Source organism: Castor canadensis, chromosome 11, assembly GCF_047511655.1.
Source record: "Castor canadensis chromosome 11, mCasCan1.hap1v2, whole genome shotgun sequence".
Classification (NCBI taxonomy): Eukaryota; Metazoa; Chordata; class Mammalia; order Rodentia; family Castoridae; genus Castor; species Castor canadensis.
The window spans coordinates 24,362,292-24,385,262 of record NC_133396.1 but is presented as its reverse complement, the minus strand read 5'-3'; the positions used below and the strand labels follow the sequence as shown (position 1 = coordinate 24,385,262).

The following is a 22,971-nucleotide window of genomic DNA, read 5'->3' as shown; positions in this document are numbered from 1 at the left end:
GAGCTTAACTAGAAATTAAAATGCTAATTGTAATCCCCAGGGCAAACCCTAAGAAAACAACTCAAAAAAAATACTGCAAATGGAACAAAAAAGAGAATTAAAAAGATAACTTAGAAAATATTTTACACACAAAAAATCAGGAATTGAGGACTAGAGGAACAAAAACAAAAGACATAAGAAATAGGAAGAAGTAGCAAAATGGCAGACTTAAATCCTATCTTACCAATAATTTAGTGAGTGAATCTAAGTGGATTTAGCATCCCAATCAAAAGGCAGAGACTGTCAGAATGGAGTAAGAAACATGACTCACTGCAAGCTGTTTGTGGGAGATTTACTCTGGATTCAAAAGCACAAAAGAGTTGAAAGTAAAATGATGGAAAAAGAAACTGTGAGCAGTAACACTAGGGTGGCTATCCAAGTACAAACAAAATAGACTTTAAGATGAAAATTGTAACCAGAGTCAGGAAGGACATTTTATAATGATAAATTTTTTTGACTCAGGAAGATAAAACATTTTCCTAACACCAGAGCCCAAAATACATGAAACAAAAACTAAAAGAATTTTAGCAATTCAGTTTACTAGTTGGAGACTTCAGTACCCCTATTCAACAATGGATAGAACAACTAGACAGAAGACCAACAAGGGAAGAGATAGCTTGAACAATACCCTAAACCAACTAGACCCAACAGGGTGTTCTAAAGATCATTCCACACAACAGAATTCACATCTTCTCTGGTGCACATGGAACATTTTCCAGGACAGATAGGTCTCAAGAACTATTTGCCCAGTCTGGCTTCAAACCATGATCCTCCTGATTTCTGCCTCCCTAGTTGCTAAGATTACAGGCATGAGCCATGGGCACCCTGCCCTGGACTCTTCTCTTTTTTTGAGATTGAACTCAGGACCTCGTGCATGCTTGGCAAACACTCAACCACTGAGCTTGACCTACATCCCAAGCCCCTGAAAAGAATCATCTTTTCAACAAAAAGTACTGGATGGGCTGAGGGTGTGGCTCTGTGGTAGAGTGGATGCTCAGCACACACCTGGGTTTCAATTCCTAGCAACACACACGCACACACATACACAGATACACACATACACAGATACACACATACACACACACAGATACACACACATGCACATACACACAAGTAACAACAAATGGTGCTGGGACAATTGGATAGCCACATACGAGCAGAATAAATTTGAATACTTGTCACGATGTACACAGAAATTAAATCCAAATGGGTCATAGGACCTGGGGGCATGGATCAAGTGATAGAGTGCATACCTAGCAAGAGTGAGGTCCTAGTTCAGTACAGTCCAAAAAGAAAATAAACAAAAAGATGGATCATAGACCTAAAGGTAAGAACTGAATTCTAAAACTTATGAAAGAAAACACAGGAATAAATCTTTGTGACCTTGAGTTAGACATTGTCATAATACCAAAAGTGTAAGAAATAAACTAAAAAAAAATGATAGACTGGACTTCATCAAAATTAAAAACTATGTGTCAAAGGACACCATCAAGAAAATGAGGACAGGGTTGTGGGTGGGTAGCTCAGTGGTAGCACGTTTGCCTAACATGCTAGCATCCATCCCTAGCAGAGCGAGAGAGAGAGAAGGAGAGAAAGAGAAAGAGAGAAGAAAAGAAATAAGACAATACAACCATAGAATGAGAGAAAATATTTGTAAATCATATATCTGATGGACTCATAGCTAGAATATATAAAGAGCTCTTACAACTCAAAAATAAAAGATAAGCAACTCAACTTAAATATGGGCAAAGGATTTGAGAAGATAGTTCTCCAAAGAAGAGATGCAAATGGCCAATAAACACATGAAGAGCTATTCGGCATTCTTCCTCATCAGGGAAATGCAAATCAAACCACAATGAGCTACTTCACACAAATTAGGATGGGAGAGTGAAAAAATAAAAATAGGCAATTACAAGTGTTGACAAGGACATAGAGAAATCCAACCCTCTGCTGGTGGAAATATGAAGTGACCAGCTGCCTTAGAAAAGAGTTTGGCTGCTCCTCAGATGTGACCCATACAGCTACTATGAAACAGTTCTACTCCTACATATAACCCCCCAACAGAACTGAAATATGTCCAGGCACACACATACACATACACACAACATGTACATGACTGCTTACATACTAATATTCTAAAGGGCCATTGATGAATACATGAATAAAATGCAGAATATCCATACAGTGGAAACTTACTCAGCTATAAAAGGATGAAGTATCTGCTATAGTGCAGATGACCTTGAAAACACTAAGCCAAGTTGGTGTCTCATACCTGGGAGACTGAGGCAGAACAGTCACCAGTTGAAGTCCAGCCCAGGCACTTCATAGTGATGCCCTGACTTAAAAAAAAAAAAAAAAGAAAAGAAAGAAAGAAACCTGGCACCAGTGGCTCACACCTGTAATTCTATGTACTTAGGAGGCAGAGATCAGGAAGATCAAGGTTCAGAGCCAGCCCAGGCAAATAGTGCTTGAGATCCTATCTCAAAAAAACCCAACATAGTTGGTGGCGTGGCTCAGTGTTAGTGTGCCTGCCTAGCAAGAGTGAAACCCTGAGTTCAAGCCACAGTACTGCCAAAAAAAAAAGAAAATACTCAACACAAAAAAAGGGCTGGTAGAATGGTTCAATGCCTGCCTAGCAAAACAAGGTCCTGAGTTCAAACCCCATTAAAAAGAAAAAGAAGAAAGAAAAGAAAAAAGAAGAAAAGATTATGGCAGAGCACACGAGCACTTCTATTTAAGCGAACTGTCTGGCAAATCCACAGAGGAAGTAAATTAGTACCTAGGTCTGAGGGTGGGGGAAGGAATTGACAGATAGGGAAGCTAGAGTGGAAATGACTGTTTAGGAGTCAGTGTTTTTTTGGGGGTGTTGAAAATTCTTAGATTATAGTGGTTGCACATTTCGTGGACATGCCAAAAATCACTTACCTGTAGACTTTAAACTGTACTCTAAAACTCTCTTTGCCTGTGCATGGGGTGTGATATGTTTCATAGCAAACATTTCTTTGGGGAAACTCCAAATCTTGTGGGTGAAGAAAAGACATAGATTTTTTTTTTTTTTTTTGGTAGGACTGGGGTTTGAACTCAAGGCTTTGCGCTTACAAAGCAGGCACTCTACTGCTTGAACCATACCGCCAGTCCATTTTGCTCTGGTTATTTTGGATTTTGGGTCTAATGAACTATTTGCCCAGGCTGGCCTGGAACCTCAATATTCCTGATCTCTGCCTCCCAAGTCACTAGGATTATAGACCTGAGCCACCAGCACCTGGCCAAGGCACAGGGAAGCCTGCCCTCTGGCAGAGGCAAGGATAGGACCATACCACCAACTGAACTAAAGCAGAGTCACAAAATTTGGAGAGCTTTTTGAGTACTGTGATGGGGTAGATGTAGCCTCCTTCCAAGTGTGTTGTTATGGGTAGCATTAATCTTCAGCATCTGTGGGAACCAGGTAAGGGCAGAGGTCACCAGCCCAAGGCCCCAACTCTGTAGATTGAGCTCAGTACCTTTTGTGCTTAGGGATCACTTATGGCACTCAAAGATCAGGAGGCAGAAATCAGGAGGATCACGGTTTGAAGCTAGCCTGAGCAAATAGTTCCTGAGACCCTATCTCGAAAAAAAAAAAAAACCATCATGGCCAGGTGCCGGCAGCTCATTCCTGTAATCCTAGCAACAGCCTGGGCAAATAGTTCTCAAAAATACCTATCATGAAAAGGGCTGGTAGAGTGGCTCAAAGTGTAGGACTTGGGTTCAAACCTCAGCAGTACAGCAAAAGAAGAAAAAAAAAAACAAAATCAAAGGGAAGAACTACTTCTCTCCAGCTACTCAGAGGCTGAGGCAGGAGGCTTGCTTGAGCCCAAGAATTTGGGGCCAGCCCAGGCAACAGAGTGAAACTCTCATCTCTTAAAAGTAAAAAAAAAAATTTAAAAACTAAGGAAGAAAAATACCCTGAGGAACCCAGAGAAGATGTGGAGTAGGTAAGGAGAGGAGAAGACGGCTCGCCCAGGTTCCTGTTCGTCTCTTACTCAGTAGGACCTGAGCTCTAAGGCCAGGCTGACCTGACTCCAACCCTTGTTTTGCTTCTCCTTCCCCAACCACCACAATGGTGGTTAACAGCGTCTCCTGCCAGAGTCATAAGAAGATCAAATGACCATTCTATAAACGAGAGTGATTAGTATTTCAAAGTATTAACAGGCTAGGCCTAGTGGCTCATGTCTATAATCCTAGCCGCTTATGAGGCAGAGACCAGGTGGATAACAATTAAAGGCCAGGCCAAGCAAAAAGTTTGGGAGACCCCATCTCAACCAGTGACTTGGTGTGACAGTGTGCACCAGTCATCTCCAGCTAAGTGGGGAAGTAAAAATAGGAAGATTCAGTCCAGGTTGGCCTGGGCATAAAGGAAGACCATATCTCAAAAACAGGCAACCTAAAAATGGACTCTCAGAATGGCACAAGTGGTAGAGAACTTGCCTAGCAAATGCAAGACCCTGAGTTCAACCCCTAATACCACCAAAAAAAAAAAAAAAAAACCCAGCATGGGTGAAGAGCAGCTAAGGGAAGGGATGAGTCAGGGCTCCATTCTTGCTCCATTATCTCACTATAGCCTCTAAACCTCGGCCTTCCCTACCTCAACCACTGGGTTGTTAGCTTTTTTTTTTTTCAGTATCAGGGCTTGAACTCAGGGCCTACACTCTGAGCCACTCCACTAGACTTTTTTGGGTTAGGTTTTCATGAACAATTTGCCTGGGCTGGCTTCAAACCACGATCCTCCTGATTGCTGCCTCCTGAGTAGCTAGGATTATGGACATGACCGCTGGTGCCCGGCTTGGGTTGTTAATGTTAGTGAGTCCAGGAGCTGGCTCTGGCCCAAAACCATGGTTCTGCCTCCCCATCGCTGCAGCTGAAGCCAATGCTGAAACAGTTGTTAGATTGCTGACATTTTCTCACTTGAAACTTTCCCATCGTTTTCCTTTTCTCCAAGAAGAAATCCACGTTCCTTAATACAGCCCACAACCACACATGATGGGCTTCTGCCCAACTCCCAACCTCTCCCTCCTCGCTTGATATGGTTTTCATTTTGTAGAACTCTCCATCCATGGACCTTTGGCCTGGATCCTCAGCAACCAGCTCCCACAAAGCCAATCCTTGTTCTTAAGTTCTTCACTTAGATGGAGGGACCTCAGAGCCCAGTCATCCTGAAGAGGTCCCCATCACTCACTGACATGACCATCGCAGGCCTGTCTCCTCATGTCACTGCCTGAGTTGCTCAGGTGGCATTTGAAGGGTGAAAGAAGTACCTGGTGTCTCATTTCCTTATGTGTGTTTGCATGTGTGCCTGCAAGCTTCAGCACTGAGGGTAGTGCATGTATTCCCGTTAAAATTTCAGAAATCTGAAAGCTACTGCTGGAGGTCACTGATCCTGTTGGGTTTGGAGACAGCATCAGCTTGGGGTCAGACAGAGTGGATTCAAATTCCACATCTCCAGCTCCCTAGTTGCTGAGGGCTGGCTTTCTTACTTGCAGGCATAGGGAGTGACAGAGCCACCTTGATGATGGTCATGGAATTTAAACGTGCATCTCTTGGGGTCCCAGCCTGGAGCTAGTCCCTAAGACTTCATGGGGTCCCTCTTCAGCACCTGGGATGGTATTGGCTCTCACGGACCTTGAGCAGCACCAGTCCTCTGGCCCATCTTGTCCCTCTTCTTCCATGTCCTGCCTTCTGAGGCCTGAGGACTGCCCTAACTGTCCACCCTGCCCATCCACCCCAACTCCTTCTGGGCCATGAGGGGGAAGAGGAGAAATAATGAGGCAGCAGCCGACAGGAAAGAGATCCAGGAGAAGAAAAAGAAAAAGTTTTATTAAAGCCCCAAACACTTGGCTAGAAAAACCAAAAAGAAAAGAGAGCAGGGAGGTGGGGAGAAGAAAAAGGACATTAAAAAAGAGAGACAGAAAACACAGCAACCCTTTTCCATTTAGAAATTGTCAAGTTACACCAACAGAGGTCACACAACATCCACAGAAGCCGTCACTGTTACACCAACACGGGCCCTACGGGGTGGACGGGGCGGGTGGAGCTGGGCTTGCTCTGGGGGCCCTGCATGGGACCCCACTCAGAGCCCTGGCCCGGAGGCTCCTCGGAAACAGCATATTGTGGAAGGGGCAGGAGAGAAATCCCCCCATGCGAGTAACACAGCACAGTGGGCAGAGGCAGGGGCAAAGGGACCAGGTCCAGGGGTCCCCTGGACATCAGAGTTTTTCTTGGTCAAGCACACACTGATGGACAGAGCAGCGAGACGCATGCAGCTGGGGGCATCGACGTGCTGTGGGCTTTGAGAGGCCAGGGGGAGGGAGGGAGGGCTTGGAAGAGGAGCCGGACGAGTGGTGCAGGGATGGTAGACACGCACACACATGCATGCACTCTCAAGCACGCCCACGCTCCTGTCTGCACCAGCACACACACACACCTGAGATACAAGGTCACATGCACCTCCATGTCCATATATATGTGGTCCCCACAAAGCAACCAGCACATGTGCACACACATTACATGTGTTCTCTTGCAAAGCTCCTCTCACCCCCACATGGATGCTCAAACAGGTCCACACAAGTGACAGGTCATGCCTGTGCACGCACGTTCCCTGCATTTGCACACATGGGTAAAGACTTGTGCCAGCGTTCAAACGTCACATACACAACTCATGCGCACACACACACGCAGGCTGCACACAATCCCACACAAATGCCTCCTGGCCCATAAATGCGCAGGAACCAAAGTGAAGACAGCCACAAGTGCCACTGGCTCAACTTGGGCAGCTGGGACAGGACCTGGCTCTCTGCATAGCCCCTGCATGGATGGACACGCCCCCCATCAATCCCCTACCCCCACAAAGGGACATTCAACTTAGGACTATGACAGCGGGGCACACACTCAGGTCACAGGGCTGAGGTGGGTGTGGGGGCAAGCAAAGAGAAGCAAGCAGAGAATAATGGAGTGGAGGGAGGAGGGGGCACCACGCCCCCTCCCCTCCAAGTCAGGGTCTCTGTACAGCCAAATCAAACCAGACCGCCTCACTGGACACAGAAGCCAGGCCCCCAGCCCCTCCCCTGCTGAAACAGCGGCCAGGGAGAGTGACGTGGTTTGTTTTCTTTTTTAAATATTTCTATATATTTATATTACGTATATTATATATATATAATATGTAAATATATTTTTAAAACAATATAAAATGTTAAGACACTTCACTTAAATGTAAAGAGTTGCCTGCAATTAAAAGTAATTGCATCATTTATGAGGTCCTTTTTTTTTCTTCCTATTTTCTAGGGTTTTCTTTTCTTTTTCTTTTTTTTTGGGGGGGGGGGAGGGATTTTTTTCCCCCTCTTCTTTTGTTATTTTTCAAAAAGGTTTGCTTGCCTTGGTACAAAAATGATCCAAAGCTAGAAAACAAGGATGAACCAACAGACACAAAAACAGAAACAAAAAAATAAATTAAAGAAAAAAAAAATGAAGAAACACAACTCAGTTTCCCCTCCCTCCCCAAGCCCTTGGCAGCTCCCCCCAGCTGTCTCCATGCACTGACTTTCCCCACCAGACCCCAGAGTCTTGGGGTTTTGTCCCCTTCAATGGCTCCTTCCGTTCTGTGCTTACTGGAGGACCAAACCCAATGCCCCCCTCTCCCTGTGCTTACTTCATTTTGTGCTCCAAATGGAACCTGCTCCCTCAGGAGTCTACTCAGTCTTCTTCCTCCACCCGCTCCACATCATCTCCCTGCTTCCCCTCCACTCTGTGCTCCCAGGTGCCATGACTGAGAACCAAAATCATTCTCTTCCTCCCCTCTCCTGGGCCAGGCCAGAAGCCAGTCTGCTGTCTGAAGGGCAGAGCATTCACAGGCAGGGGCACTGGCCCGCTGCTCAGGCCTCGGGGACCCTCAAACATCTTACTAGTGGTCACCAGATCCCCACAGATCTTACCTCCTCCCTGAAAACCCTCAAATTACAGAGGAAGGCTGAAGGTCAGGTCATTCTCAGCTGAAGGGCCAGAGCTGTCCTCATCCTCACTGCCCCCCACCAGTCCCCTTTGTTCTCCCCAGTACCCTCACAACTAGACCCTCCCCCCCCACAGGCCTCCAAACCTAATTTTCTAGGCCCTTTAGTCTTGCCTACCCCACCCCATTAAATAAGTTAATGGCATTTAAAGTGCTAAATTAGAAAACTAAAAGTACCAAATGTCCCTCTCTGGGTTGCCCTCTCCCAAGGCAGAGCCCCAGCAGCAGTCTGTCCACAAGCCCACCCTCCACAGGGTCTCCTTCCTCCCATGGCACCGTCCCAGCAGCAACCAGCACAAGACACTGGGCTCCAGTAATCCATCTCCTCCCCAGGGACACAGGCCTCTGGCCTCATGCCCAGCTGAGGCCTCTCAGATTTGGGCCTTGTCTCTGGCTGGTCCCATGTTCCCATCTGTCCATCTTGCCTCCAGGCCCACTGGGGCACGAGAGGAGGGGAGCAGAGAAGCAGCAGTGTTCATGTCTTGTCCAAGGTTGGACAGGGAGAGGGGCATCTCCAGGGCCAGGGTCTCCCAGAGATGTCACATTGTCCAGCCTGATGCTGGGCTTGTCCGCTGTCCACATGATCCTCCAGGAAGGGATGCAGAAAGGGGAGGGGACTCTTGCTGCTCCAAGTCTCCGTGGCTCAGAGTGTGTTCCGAGTATTCTTGGGAAGTTAGAGGGAAGGCAGGAAGGAGGTAGGAGGCAGGAACTACAGTATGGACTTGGAACAGGGTGAAAGAGAAGAGGGAGAGAGGATGACAAGAAGTGGGCTGAGGACAGGCCATTTGGGAGCAGGAAGTCAAGGGAAAGTGGTGTGTTTGGTTTTTACTTGAATTTTGCTCTTAAAAAAAAAGTTAATTAAAAAAGAATCATCTAAAAAACCAAAAACACCAACAAGTGATGAATACAGAGGGCTGAAGAGGGCCATGCCCTGGCAAGCCTTCCGAGGGTCTGGAGGACAGGGGGGGTGGGGTGGAGATGAAGGGAAGAAGTAGGGAGAGATGGCAGGAGTGAGGGAGGAGACAGGCTGGGGCAGAGGTATGAGGGGCCTCTAGAAGGAGATGGAAGAATTCCTTGCCCCAAAGGAAGTCAATACAGGGATGGAGGTTCTGGAACCCGAGGGCTTTTCTGAGACTGGGCTCGAGGTCTCATTCGACCCGCTCATCTCTTTAGATGGTTTAGTGGCCTGGAACAAAAACAGGGTTCAGGGGTCAGAGAGAGAGAGCAAAGGAGAGCCTTCATGCTAGCTCCCAGCTGAAGTTTTGAAAAATGGAAAAGCTCAACAAATCCAAGAGGAAGTTAACTGCAAAAGCGAGAAAACAGAGGGGCATCTGGAGAGAGGGGTCCCCTAAATTGGAGGGGGGTAATGCTTAGCAGGGACAGAAAGGTGGGAGAGAGGTGCAGGGTTGGACCAAAGGGCCTGGAAACCAGAGTGTGGGGGGAGGTCTGTCCACGGTTACTGATAGGAAAGAGAGAAGGCAGAAGAAAGACACCAGAGCACAAGAGAAACCCAGCCCAGGATAGGCAAAGGGGACATAAGGGCAGGGGAGGGTGGGGGAAGGGAGGGAGAAGAAGTAAAAAATGTTAGCTGCAACAGGGATGCATCTAGAGCTGGAAGCAGAGAGATCAGCAGCCCAGCCCAGCACTCATGGCCCCCTCCGGCCTTGGCAGGAGGCCTCTGGGGGAAGCACGAGTAAGCTTGTCCTTCCTAGACCCAGCTAGGAATCTGGGGGAGAAGGCACTGTAGCACCCAGCCTCCATCCCAGCATAGGAGGTCCCAGTGCATCCAAAGGGCAGGGTCCCCCAGCTCTAAATGCCCACACTGGTAGCAGGGAGGCCACTTGTACTCCTAGCCAGTTCTGATGGTCAGAGCATTCCACTCACCCTCCCCACTTCCCACAGACTTCCTTATTGTTAATGGTCTTAGGGACTTGCTCTCTGGATCTGTGATCTCAAAGTGGTTCGAGAAACATCAGCATCATCTCTAGGGGACAACATGTATGTGTCACTCATGCAGATTCCTGGACCCCCTCCAGAATCTCTGGTGCGGCTCAGGAGTGTTCATTTTAAGCAGGTGTTCTAGGAGAGTTTGCTGCACATTTAACTTTGGGATCCCTGAGTTAGAGTGATGCAGACCAGGCTTGAGTTCTCCCTGTAAGTGTATTCACCTTGTAGCTGAATAATGTGATAACTGAACATCCTTGATTTAAAAAAAAGAAAAAGCCAGGTATGGTGGCACATGGCCGAGGAAAGAGGTTAACAGAAGTTGAAGCCAGCCTGAGCTACATAGTAAGAGCTCCCCAAAACAAAACAACAAACAAAGACTGAAAGCAGAGTCCTGTAGCATGTCACAGAGACCTCCCTGAGGTCAGGTCTGGGCCCTATGTGCTCACCAAGCTCCTGGCTTTGCAGGTATCTTGCAGGGGAAGGAGGAACAATGTCTTAAGCAAGTCCTGCCTTCTGCAGCCAGAAAGCAACAGGAGGCCTTGGTTCCTGGGGAGCCACCCTGTTGCAGGGATCACCTCTCTTCTTCTAGTCAGATGATCCAATCAGTAACTCATCTGGGTTTTACAACACTGCAGTTTGCAGCCAACGTTTCCTTTTTATGAAGGTCAAGGCAACAGTATAGGTTTTCTCGGCTGTCCTCTATACCATGGCTGCTCCTCCTTTACTCGGGGATCCTGGGCCATAGCCGCACGACCTTTGATTTCCAGCATTCTTTGTCCACTGCTATGGGTCAGACATGACCTGGCCCTCAAGGGGCTCCGGTACCTGAGCCTGGAGACAAACTCAAAAGAGGCAGGCAAGAGCCCTCTTACCACTGAGTCACTTTGGGCTCAGCCCAGCACCCCCCACCTTCATTCCAGCCCTCCCTACTTAAAGTTCTTCCTCCCAAAATTACATAGGAGAGGACATCTGCTTTCTCTCGGGAGTCTCTTCATATCTCGCCACGTCCCCAAGCAAGGTGTCGGTTCCCTCCTGGCTGTCCTCTTTGTTCTGTACTGCCCTTTCTAGTTGAAAGCTTTCTCTCTTCCTTCCCTTTAGCATTTTTCAAGGGCCTTGGTCTGTTGCAAGCTTTGGATTTCTAAACGCTTGCCTTCCAGCTTCTGTCGTCATCAGTAGACATGCCCATCTCCCCTCACAGCCAGTCAAGGCCTTTAGATGCCACCATAGACATCTAGCATTCATGAACTTCTTTCTTTCCTTCTTTCTTACTTTTTGGGTGATACTGGGGTTTGAACTTAGGACCTCACACTTGCTAGGCAGGCACTTTTATCACTTGAGCCACTCTGCCAGCCCTTTTTTGGTTGGATATTTTTCGAAATAGGGTCTCACAAACTATTTGCCTGGGCTGGCTTCCAAACATGATCTTCCTGATCTCAGCCTTCTGAGTAGCTAGGATTATGGGTGTGAGCCACCAGCACCTGGCCACATTCATGAGTTTCTATGATGCCTCCCTAGCCTCTTTTCTCAAAGACTACTTGGGGGTCACTCTGTATGTAGCATGTGTTTTGTGAGGTCCTCAGGGGCCATCCTCTTCTCCCCACCTCAAGGAGATTCTGGCTGCAGCTCTATCCAAAACCCCTTGTCCTGAAGCTGAGACAGTAGGTCCAATGGTACTCCATCCTGTGCTGCTCAGAATTCTCAGGAATCATGGCCTGTCTCTCAGGGGTTCTCTCGCTTCCGTGTCACCTGCCAGTCTCCCTTGTGGATCCCAATTTTGTCCAGAGAAGCAGAACTTTGTCTCCTTTGTCACAAGGCAGAAACTTCCTAAATGTTCAGGTTTTCGCTGAGAGACGTAGAACACTTAGCTGGACTGAGGCCAGCACCCCTTCGCTGCCCAGCGATGGAAATGAACCACATGCTCTGCTTAGAGTTCCATCCTGATGCAGGTGGATTATCCTGATGAGGTAGATCCTCATCTGGTCACTCCCTGTGTTACCCAGGGCTGAGCAACAGCAGGAAGCTGTGCTATGTCCTTTTGCTCTTCCCCCTCAGGAGGTCACTACTCCCCCTCTTGCTCATTCCTGGGAGCTTCAACATCCCCTGTTTATCCCTCCACCCTCTGGGGCAGTCCCTTCACCAAGGTCTCTTCATCTGAGCCATCAGGGACAGAATAAGTAGTCTATCGAGTTTCTTAGTCCTAAAAGAAGAGGGGGTTATCCATGGCTTCTTGTCTACACCAAGCCCTTAATTCTTGCCTTACTTCTGGAACCTCCCCCCAAATCCTGAGCACAACACTCAAGACTCTTTCTTAGTCATTTCTTCCATCTCCTCTGTAGTATCAGGAGCCGTTTCAATGCACCCCTTCTGGGAACGCTCTCTCCTCCACCCCCATTTCTGTGTCCCGCCACTTCTATTCCTTCATCTCATCATTGTCAAAGGTGGCTTTGAGTGCCAAGTGCCAGAGTTGGCCCTGGCAAATGCATACACCCACAGAGGACACTGGCAACTCTTCCCTTTGTAGAGCACTGCGTGGGTTTTCAAAGCTCTTCCCTGTGATCTCAGCACCCTGCTGGCTGTTTTTGTTCTCCCATTGTACAGATGAGGAAAGAAAGAGTCTGGAGAAGACAGGCCACAGCCTGGATAGGCAAAACCATGTGATCTAAGCAGCTGGAGCACACCTCTGGCATCACAAGGAGGAGGGCTGGTGGGAGGACCAGGCAAGGGGAATCAAGCCATGAAGAGTCCTGGACAGCAATGAAGGGATTCAGGTTGGGGTCAGTTTTAAACCCCTGTGTGTGGGAAAGAGAGAATCAAGTTTGCACTTTATCAAGTCCCAGCAGGTTTTAGAAAATCAGCCAGAGATGACAGAAATCACAGGGTGACCTTAGAAGACCATGTATTTAGGTGATATGACACTTATGGTTTTCCCTCCCTGCTTTTTTTTTTTTTTTGGTGCTATTGGGGTTTGAACTCAGGAGCTTGTTCTTGCTAGGCAGGTGCTCTACCACTTGAACCATATCCCCAGCCCAAGAAGAAATCTTTTAAAAGAAAGGCTACTGGCATAGTGAGAGTGACAGAGGTCAGGTACAGAGAGGACAACTGAGCATTCTTAGGCATGACGAACAGAGAAGAGCCCCAGGGGTGGGCAGCCCTTACCCTGGGAGGGGAGGAGCCTAGGGACTGGCAGATAGGTGAGGGGTGACTACAGCCTAGCACAGAGACTTGGGCAGGAGAGGCAGAGCCTAGGTGGAGCCTCAGGCCCAGGGAAAGAACTGTGTGATGAGAGAAGACAGGGCTGATGTACCCAGGGATAGGGAAGTGAAGTGGTGGGCTGAGGAGAAATGTCCAGAAAGGAGCAGGAGGGCTGATGTGAGGGCTGATGGGGGTTGGGGAGGATGCTGAGGCAGGAAGGGTCACACAGTCCACAGACATGTGTGTAGGTGTCTATATAGCCACAATTGTGGAAGAGGGGACGAAGAGAACCTGTTAGCCCCTGGAGACCTCGCCATGCCTGGCGAAAGACTGAAGGAGGCCGAGGATCATTGGTAGAGTCAGGCCTAAATGTGTGCCCTGACTCTCAGGGCAGGACATTCCATAAGTGGCAGAGGGGCTGGGCTGTGGGTACACTGGCATGTAATCACAGCTGGGGGGCTGCTGAAGAGGTGAAAGCATGTGTATGCATGGGGGGGGTGCTGATTTGCATCCTGCTCCCCAGCCTCAGTCTCCCCATCTATCCAATGGGCGTAAGACCCTACCTAAGTGGTGGGAAAGGAGATAACGTATGTGTCTGGAACAAGTGAACACCTATAATGTTAGCTGTTCTTATGGGCATAAAGGAGGAACCAGCCTGGCCCTTTCATCCATGGTGGTGGAAAGAAAAAGAGCTGAGGACGGGACTGGTGGGGTGTGTCTAAGGGGCCATGAAGAAGGTTAGGGCTGGCGAGCAGAGGCTGGAAGGCCAAGTGTTTTTTGGGAGCCGACGGGCAGGCAGGGCTTTGTGTGCCCAGGGCTGCCCTGGTGCCTATCTGTGGTAGCAAGTGGCTCTGGATTTCACAGATGGCATCTTCTGGGTACCTTTGGAAAGTCCCTTTCTTGTTCTGAGTTCTATCCTCATCTGTAAAGGAGGTGGCTTGCTTCATCCAAATCTAACCTCCTGTTTCTGAGCCTAGAACTTTCTGGAAATCAAAGCATATAGTCAGATCAAGGCCCACCTTAGAGCCTGACATACGGGGGTTGCTCAGGGTAGTTACTGAGCTGACCAAGTGCATGGAAGGTCTCTCAATATCTAGACCATGGATCACCCTGTGCCCTCTGACCAGGCCACATGGCAGGCTGAAGCCCATGAACACCCATGCTCCAAGCTTGCCAATGAAATGCACAGGCATTTGCCCCTACCTGGGGGCCAAATTACCTCCTCTCTATTCTGCTTCACCCCCAGCCTCTTTACAAAGATCAGCGGTGAACGGCTAAACCCGCACACAGGCGGAAGGGCACGTGCGACGCTGGCTGCTCCCTGTACTGGGGAAGGCTGGGATAGGAGACGAGCCAAAGAGTGGTGGGGAGCAGTGCACAGGAAGGAACAAGCAGAGAGGAGCCAGGAGGGCAGAAGGAGAGGTGGCCCCGGGCAGGCTGGCCTTAAAAGGGACCCAGTCACTGGGGCTGGTGGAATCATGAATCAGCCCATGCCCCCTCCCCAGGGGCAAGCAAAGCACAGTTCGGGTGTGGGTTTTCTCTGCCTTCGAGCAGGGGCTCCTGGGGTGGGGAAGCCGGCTGAGAACTCACATCTAAGGGCTGGGAAGAGGGAGAAGATGGTTCCAGAGTTAGGGGGGGCCAGTTATGCCTAGGACTGAGGGTCACACTGGGCAGCCGGTGAGGAACAGTGCTCACGGGAATAGGCAGAGGCTCAGTGCCCATGGCCTGAGTGAGCCTCAGCGGGCCTCCCATCCACACCCTCACCTGCTGCTGGGCTTGGATCCTCATGTACTCCGCCCTCTGCTTGCCATGCTTGCTTTTGTCCGGGCTGCCTGCCTGGCTCTGGGTCGCCTTCAGCCGAGAGGCCCCTGGAGTCACCACCTTCATGGGTGGCACACTGCCACTGCCACTCTGTGGGAAGAGAAATAGGGATGCAATTGGAGGCTCCTGTGTGGAACTCTAGGTGCTGAGTGGAGCCCCTGGGGTTGGGACCTCCGTGGTCAGGCCTTTGGAGACCTTAAGACCCCTCCCTGGCAACATGACCCAGTCCAGCACTCAGTCCCACTCAGGTTCGGGGCTTCTCCTGAGCCTCATGGAACCTCCTTTGTGGTTTTCTTGAGTAGCCTAGGGGCATCTGGTGCCTTCCCAGGGAGGCCACTTCTACAGTGAGGGTCCCCAGCACCACATCACTTCCAGCAAGAAATACTACCCTGGGCCCAGGAGCACAGGGTTAGGGGATTCCCTAATGGCAGACAGTGCAGGATTGGCAGACCCCAGGTCCACCTACACCAGCCCCCCCTAATGGGAGGCAGAAGATGAAGTCTCCTCAGATATGGGCAAGTCCCCCTCAGGTACCAGGCCTGCTTAGAAGGACTCTGAGGACCTAGAGACGCAAGCAGAGAAATAACAGCGACAGAGAGAATCAGAGATAGGTGTGGGGAACGTGGGGTAGACAAGGGGAGAAGAGATCTTTATTTGTTGACTTTAAAGATACAGAGCAAAGAGAGGCCCCTCTTGGACCTTGCTGAGGCTGGGAAGGCTGAGTCCTGGGCGGGCTGGCTTCCCAGCCTGCTCAGGCTCTGCCACAAGCCCTGGCCTGACAGCAGGCTCTCAGGAGGTGGTGAGCTGAGAGAAGGGAGGAGGGCTGGCATGGTCCTCCAGAAGCTTCCACTCCCTCCACACTGAAGGCCCAGAGACTGGAGCAGGAAAGCAGGAGAGGACTGGGGGAAAGCAGCCACCTGGGGGCTGAGGGGCAGGGGTGGGGGGCTGCCAGGATGCCCCATGGTGGGGGCAGTGCCCATCTCGCTCAGGGTGGCTTCCAGCTCCCGGAGTGTCTCCTCCAGGCTGTCCATCCGCTGCGGGGTGACGCTCTGCTTTGCGTAGCCTGGGTTGGCCACAGGATGCTCCCCACTGCAGGTTTGGTCATCCCATCCAGAATCCTTGGAGGTCTCCTCTGAGTGGGTCTCAACAGAGGCGGGCTTCTGAGTCTCAGCCATACTTGGTCCCGGAGGACGGGAAACTCGGGCTCCTGTATCCTCTAGGCTGCAACCTCCTATGGCCAGGCTTTTCTGAGCTGACCCTTCCTTCTCCATTACCAGGCTGCTGCTGGACTGGGGAGCCTCAGCTGCTTGCCCTGGCAAGGCCTGTGGGCAATTCCAGGCCCTCCTGCTGACAGCCAGGGTCCGGGGTCTTGGTGTGGGGGTTTTCCTGGGATCTGGTTCCTCAAAGCTGGCTTCTGGTATGGAGGGAGGGTTGTGGGGGCACTCTGTCAAGATGATCCGTGGGACACAAAACACCCTGGGGCCTGGGGCAGCCTGGGGGTAGAAGGAAGGTGAGGAAGAACGTGATCCCTACAAGCCAAACCCTGAGCTAGGATGGGGTATTAGAAATGGGTGAGTCCAGCTCCTCCCTGTCACAATGGGGAAACTGAGGCAGAGGATGGTCCTGACTGATGTTGTAAGCCGAGGCAAAGCTGGAACTTGAGCTCAGGTCTCTTTCCACCCTACCCCACACCTTCCTACTTCCTGGTAAAGACAGTTTACACTGAAGCACAGATTCACATTCATTTCTTATTGCCCAGGCTAAACCTGGGAGCTGGTCTCAGGGTCACCCCCATGAGTTTGTCCATCTGTGCAATGGGACAACAATGTGGAGTTGGTAGCAAATTTCATGAGTCCATGTGGGAACGAGCTTAGCCCAGTGCCTGGTGCGTCATGAGCTAGTACAAGCTATTTTCTGAAGTGAACTGAATGACCCAGACCTCCAGCCCTATGTGGACATAAAGCAGACACAGCCTCGGGCGGTGGGGGGGGGCTCATCCTCAAGCCAGACATTCCTAGTCCTTCCCATCTTTGTGAGCACTTCCCAAGGGGGCTGCACAGCAAAGGGGCGGAGCTCAGCCTTGGCCAGGTTCCTCTGCCACACCCCCTTGGTTGCCTGCTCCTATGTGAGGACCCAGAGAGGGCCCCAAAGAGCACCCAAGCTGAGTGAGTCCAGTCCTAATTCCACGCACCAATCTATGCCGGGCACCGTCATATACGTTTACCTCCGTGCACGGCATGACCCCCTCACCACTCCTACCTCCTAGGTGAGGGCTTTAGGTGACTCACTCACCGTCGCTGTTATGGCAGAGCCAGGATTTGAACCCAGACAGCCTGACTACAAGTCTAGTACTCTTTCCACTAAAGGGAGCTGTGGGGAGCTACGGGGGACTGAGGGGAGCTCACCCACCCCTCTGATGCAATCCACCCAGTCCTGTGCCTGCTTACCTGGAGGTGAGGGGGGTGCAGACTGGGCAGGAAGACAGAGCATCTCCCATTTGCCCGGCTCCATGGCCTGATGGCATCTCAGGATGCAGAGGGACAGTTAGGCCCCAAAGGCCAAGGAAGGGGCCTTGCCTGCTGGACCCCTTCAGGTCTGGTCCCCAGAACCAGAAAGGGTCAGAGCTAGGTACTGAGAGCAGAGCCAGCCACGAAGTGCCCCTTCCACACTGATCAGCCCCCAGTGGCTCCTCAGACTGCCGTGTGCCACCCTGGCCCAGTACAGCACTGCCCAGGATCCAATGCCTGTCTGCTTCCCTGCCAGGACACCAAAGTGCCACCAGGCCTCGAGCCAGGCCAGTATTCAGATGGTTGCTATCATGGAGGCCACTGTGGGCCAGGAAGAATCACACAAGAAAGGTGAGGGATATGTGTCCTAGAGGCTGCCCCTCCCCAGGGCAAAGGCCCTCTTGCCCCACCTGGCCAGGCAGAGGGAGCAACTGGTCCCCAACCCTCCCTCCATCCTCCTCCCCAAGCACAGTCCCATGGGGTATAGACAATAGGTCCACCCCCAAATTCCCGAGAAGAAATAAGTGCAGCAGGATAGCAGCAAGTACTGAAGTTAAAGAGAGAAGGAAGAACTTCCCAATGCTGAAAGACAGAACTAGCAGCCAAGGGCAGGCATGAGTTTCTTCCATTCCATGCTCCCTGACCAAGGGGACAAGATGGGCCATGGGAAGAGGAAGGCTGTAGGGGAGCCCTTCCCCCAGGCTGCCCTGGCCCCCTCAGTACAAGGCACAGATTCTAGTAGAAAAAGCAGAGCCCACTCCCCCAGCACAAGCAGCAGAGCAGGGCATGGGTGAGGGGGATAGGCAAGAGCTCAGAACAAAATGAGATTTTGACTTGGACCCTAAGTCATCTTGTAAGCAAGATCCAAACTCCACTCTCAGCCCAAGACAACACTCAGGCTTTGGGCTAAACCTAAACTCAGGCTGCAAACTGGAATAAAACACCCAGGCTGTCTCAAGCCAGACTCAGCACCACGCCTGTAAGAGAACACAGACTCAAAGAGTCACTAGACACTCAGGTTGCTGGTGTCTCAGGGGATGGTCCACCTAGAAGGCCACAGAAAGATGAGTTATGCACTCCCAGGGCACAGGGGAAGGAGAGTCCATGTGTGTGAAGCCGGGGTGGTGGCGGGCGGGACTGGCGTGATGCGTGTTAGCAGGTTAGCGGGAGAAGTGCAGAGAGGAAGCTGTGGAGGCACAGGCAAAGAGAGCCATGAGAAGTGGGGGGAAGCCCGTTACCTTCCGTGTGGGTCCCAGGGCTGAACCCCCGGGGGGCCCCAGGTCCTGGGGGGACAGCAAGGTGGGGATCAGCTGGCGGCGGGGCGTGGGGGGGAGGGAAGACACTGAACTTCTCTCAAACACCTGGGGAGCAGAAGGCGGGAGCAGATTTGGAGGATGGGAGTTCTGGGATGATGGCCGTGCTGGCCAATGGCCCAGGCACCCACGGGACAGTGGCCTGGGATGGCATCCCCATTTGGCCACTCACCATGGCCACTGGCTGGCTCTGCCCTCCATTCTCCCTCCTCCATCGCCCCCTGGTCATCCCGGGAGGGGGCTGGCTGGGGCTGGAGTGCTGAGGACACTGGAGCACTTACAGTGCTGGAGAGGTCAGAACCCTCGGGCAGTGAGGGAGGGGGGGTCTCCAGCATTCTGTGCTCAGAATACTTAGGTGTGAGGGTCTCATAGCACTAGCTGTTCTCAGAATATCTGCCGGGGCGGGGAGGTCTCAGCACTCAGTGATCTTGGAATATGCAGGTATGGGGCTGTCATAATATGGGTGTCTTGGGGTACTTGGAGTTCTTGCACACTATAATAAAAAAACTCAAACCTGCAAAGAGGAACTTTTTTATTGACATGGAGGTCTCACTATGTCGCCCAGGGCTGATCCTCCTGCCTCAGACTCCCAAGTGCTGGGATTACAGGTATGCACCACCACACCTGGCTCAAATAGTGACTTTATGTCCCCCATTTTACAGTGGAGAAAAAAAGGAGACAAGAAAGATAGGGTCCTGGGCCCAGCACTCATCACCTGCCCTGGTCCTGCTGCCTCACCCTGGGGCCAGCCTGGAAGGGAAGTGGACCTGGCTGAGGCCTCAGGGCTTGGTGTGCCCCAGACCCACCTCCAGTTCTGCGATGATTCGATCCTCATCATCCTCATCCTTGATGGCAGAGGCCATGATGGGTGGCGTGGAGGCAGGCCGTGCGACCTCAGACACAGCCCGGCGCAGCTTTACCTGGGGCTTCTGCACCTCCAGCTCCTCGGACTCAGCCTTCTGCAAGGCCGGGGCGCCCCATCAAGACCAGGCTCTGCCTGCTCCAGCACCAGTTCACTTCCTAGGCCCCACCCATCAGTTCTACCTACCCCCGCTCTACATCTTCCACTGCCTCTGTCCTCTGCCAGAAAGTCTCCCACCCCCAGCGGGCAGGTGGAATGAGGGCAAATACTCATACCCAGGATCCCAAACTAGAAGTCCAGTCCCACTGGCCACGCCCTCTTTCCTCCCACCCAGAGACTCCAGAGGTCACCTCAGGCTTGTCTCTAACTCAAGCCCTTGGGGTCCCTGCCCAAGTCGGGGGTGGTACCTTGATAAATGCTGAGTCTTTCTTGCTGGTGACCACCACCTCACCAGTGCGTGTGGTGGTCAGGCCGTGGGAGGAAGGAAAGCTCCGGCGGGGAGGGGGTGGCGGGGGCGACTTAGAGGGCTTCTCTGTGCGGTATCGGGGCACCGTCAGCTCATCTGTAAGCAACCAAGGGACTGAGTCAGGGGACCCGCAACCCTGAAGTCAAAGCACTGCATCTGACTGCAAGGGCTTTATAAACCTTGCTCCCTCCTCCAGGGAGGATCAGGAGAGGAAGGCTCAGGGGAAAGGACACAGGGCCCCTCCCTCTCCACTTACTTCTGCATTACTTCCCCAGTCATCCATCCTGTCTGCCACCTCCAATGGCCCTCGAAGCACTTGCTACTCAAAGTACCCTACAAGCTTATTAGAACTGTTGCTCGGGCTCCTTTTCGGGCTGCTAAAGCAGTATATGCATTTGAACAGCTTCCTGGCTGAGTCATGTACTCAGTCAAGTGCGGGGAGCACTGCTTCCATCTGTCTTCTTGCCACCACCCCTCAGCCCCTGCTAGGCTTATCCTTTCTCTAGGGAGCCTGTCCCCACCCACCAGGCTCTCCCTTAGCCCAATTCCTCCTCCAGCCCTGTTTCCATGGCAACTTGCTGAAGGTCACTCAAATCATGACTCTCCTCTGCCTTTTGTTCTCCATTGGTTCCCCACTACCCCAAACTAGTCCAAGCTCCATAGCCCAGCACCCTCTGCCCTGCCAACCTCTAGCCTCTGCCCTGCTTATCACTGCCCAGCTTTTACCCTGGTCAGGCAAACCCATCCCCTAACCCCTGAGCTTTTTCCACTCCCTGGATCAACTGCTCCTTGGCCAGCTGGAGAAGTGCCTGCTCATTTCCAAGGCTCCAGTGAAATGACCCCTCCTCTGGAAACCCTTCCTGGCTGTCCAGGGCCTCCTCTAGGACTTCACAGCTATGGCTCACCTCACTGACCACATGTGACCCTGCACTCTCTTTCTGGATTACACACTAGGTATGGCTGTGCACAGATTACTTGATGGTTTGGAGTCTTCATGTTCTCATTGTACAATGGGTGTAGTGACAGTCTCTGCCTCCTGGGACTGTTGTGAAATTATAAGGATTAATACAGAAGGCATTCTGTTCGGGCCGTTCTCATCATGTAGTAAGTGCTTGGCAAAAAGGAATGTGAGATTATCCCCCACTAAATCCTGAGTGCCTCGAAGGCAAGCACTGACTTCTTTCCATTTCCCCTGAACCTCACACACAGTAGGTGCTTAGTTAACATGTGTTGCTGGAATGAATAAATGAACAAACCACAACATTGCTTAGCACTGCACACATTTTCAGCACAGCCTGGTACCTTGCTTGGATGGACTTGTCCTCCCTGCATGGTTCTCAGCAGCTCTCAGGGCAGTGGGAAGAACCCCAGATGGGATCCAGCTTGCCCTGACCTTCTGGGTCCTGGTGTCCCTTCTGTGGCTGAGGGTTGGCTACTGATGGCAAATACCCCAATTTCTGGCACTCCAGCCACCATGGTACTCACTCCCTAGTACCTCCACCACATCAAGAGCCTTGAGGATGGGCTCCCCCAACTCTGGGTTCTCCCTAGGCCCTCTACTCTCATACCTGAGCCCCTTCTCCCAGTGGGCTCCGTTCGGGGGGCTGCCTTCTGGCCATGGGGTGACTTGGCGGGCTTGTGGTCTGGGGTGGGGGCAGGGCCTGGGTGGGCTTTGCTGGCACAGTCCAGGTCAGGGATGGCCTTCAGCAGTTCTGCCTGTGTCTCCTCCAGCAGCCGGTTGATGTCCTTAGCGCTGTACTGGGTCAGCGCTGCCCGCTTCTCCTCCCAGTCTCGCTCTGCAGCCTTGAGAGGAGGGGCTGAGTGAGGGTCAGGACTCCTGATCATGCCCCTCCTGAGCTCCAGGGCGCCATCCATCCCCCAGCCAGACATGCAAAGAATGAAAAGGGAGCTTCACAGTGAACCAGTCTCCCGCACACCCTCATCCTTCTACTTGGGTTTATACACTGTCCCCACAGGTGAGGGATGCTGTTGACATTAAATACTACACTCTTAGGCTCGTTCCTGTGCATTCCATTCTGTTTCACTGACCACATCGCCTATTCTTATGCTAACGCCATACTGCTTTGATTATTAGAGCTTTATAGTATGCTTTCTGTCTAGAAGAACTAATGTCACTCTGACTATGCTTCTCAGACTTCCATTAGGGAACTGACCCTCCTCCCCCAAGAAAAAGAACCCACATGTTCCTTTGGTACTTGCACTGGTGGCAAGAACTTGAGAACCTAGCTCAGGCCCCTTGCCACCCAGTCCCAGGCCCCAGCACCTCAACAGACACAGCCTTGTCCACACTTCGCTTGCCAGGAGTATCCAGGCCTTTGCTGGGGTTGCTGCCCTTGGAAGTAAGAGGGGCTCCCTCTGCTGGCCCACTCAGCTCATGGAGGTTCAATGGAGGACTGGGGGGTGGCATTTCAAAGTCCAAGCCCTTGTTGAAGTCCGTCTCAGCAGTCACCTTCTTGGGAGACTGACTTAGGAGATTGTTGGGGGGCGGCCACACACCCTCGTCCACTTGCCTGGGGTTGGGAGAGTTGGGAACAGCTGTGAGGACAGGGGGTGGTGGCCCATCAGAAGAAACCTGCCTGAGGGAGGCAAGGTGTGAGAAGGGCTGTGGGATTTTGCAGGAAAGAAGGTGGGGAGGAGGAGGTCAGGGAAAGCCAAGCCTGTAGCGTGTAGGGGTCACAGGTCAGAGTTGAAGTGTACATCCAGTTGAAGGGCACACCAGTGTCCTTCTGGGAAGTCAGCATAAGGGTTAAGGTGTTCCTATGGATCTA

General features: G+C 51.5%; 1 protein-coding gene across 5 annotated transcripts in view; it reads right to left on the bottom strand.

Annotated features, from left to right (window-relative positions):
• Nucleotides 1–5,862: 5,862 nt before the first annotated feature.
• The window catches only part of Srcin1 (SRC kinase signaling inhibitor 1), a 73,071-nt gene continuing 55,962 nt past the window's right edge, over nucleotides 5,863–22,971 (bottom strand). For 3 of the 5 annotated variants that reach the window (XM_074045904.1, XM_074045906.1, XM_074045905.1), the window contains 8 exons: nucleotides 22,467–22,713; nucleotides 21,751–21,985; nucleotides 20,124–20,278; nucleotides 19,661–19,813; nucleotides 18,780–18,902; nucleotides 15,952–16,527; nucleotides 14,978–15,124; nucleotides 5,863–9,260 (listed from right to left, as the gene is read on the bottom strand). In XM_074045904.1, coding sequence (XP_073902005.1) covers nucleotides 9,126–9,260; nucleotides 14,978–15,124; nucleotides 15,952–16,527; nucleotides 18,780–18,902; nucleotides 19,661–19,813; nucleotides 20,124–20,278; nucleotides 21,751–21,985; nucleotides 22,467–22,713 — 1,771 coding nt within the window. In that variant the 3' untranslated portion in view covers nucleotides 5,863–9,125. The remainder of the gene's footprint in view (nucleotides 9,261–14,977; nucleotides 15,125–15,951; nucleotides 16,528–18,779; nucleotides 18,903–19,660; nucleotides 19,814–20,123; nucleotides 20,279–21,750; nucleotides 21,986–22,466; nucleotides 22,714–22,971) is intronic. The other 2 variants (XM_074045907.1, XM_074045908.1) reach the window with 1 other exon arrangement.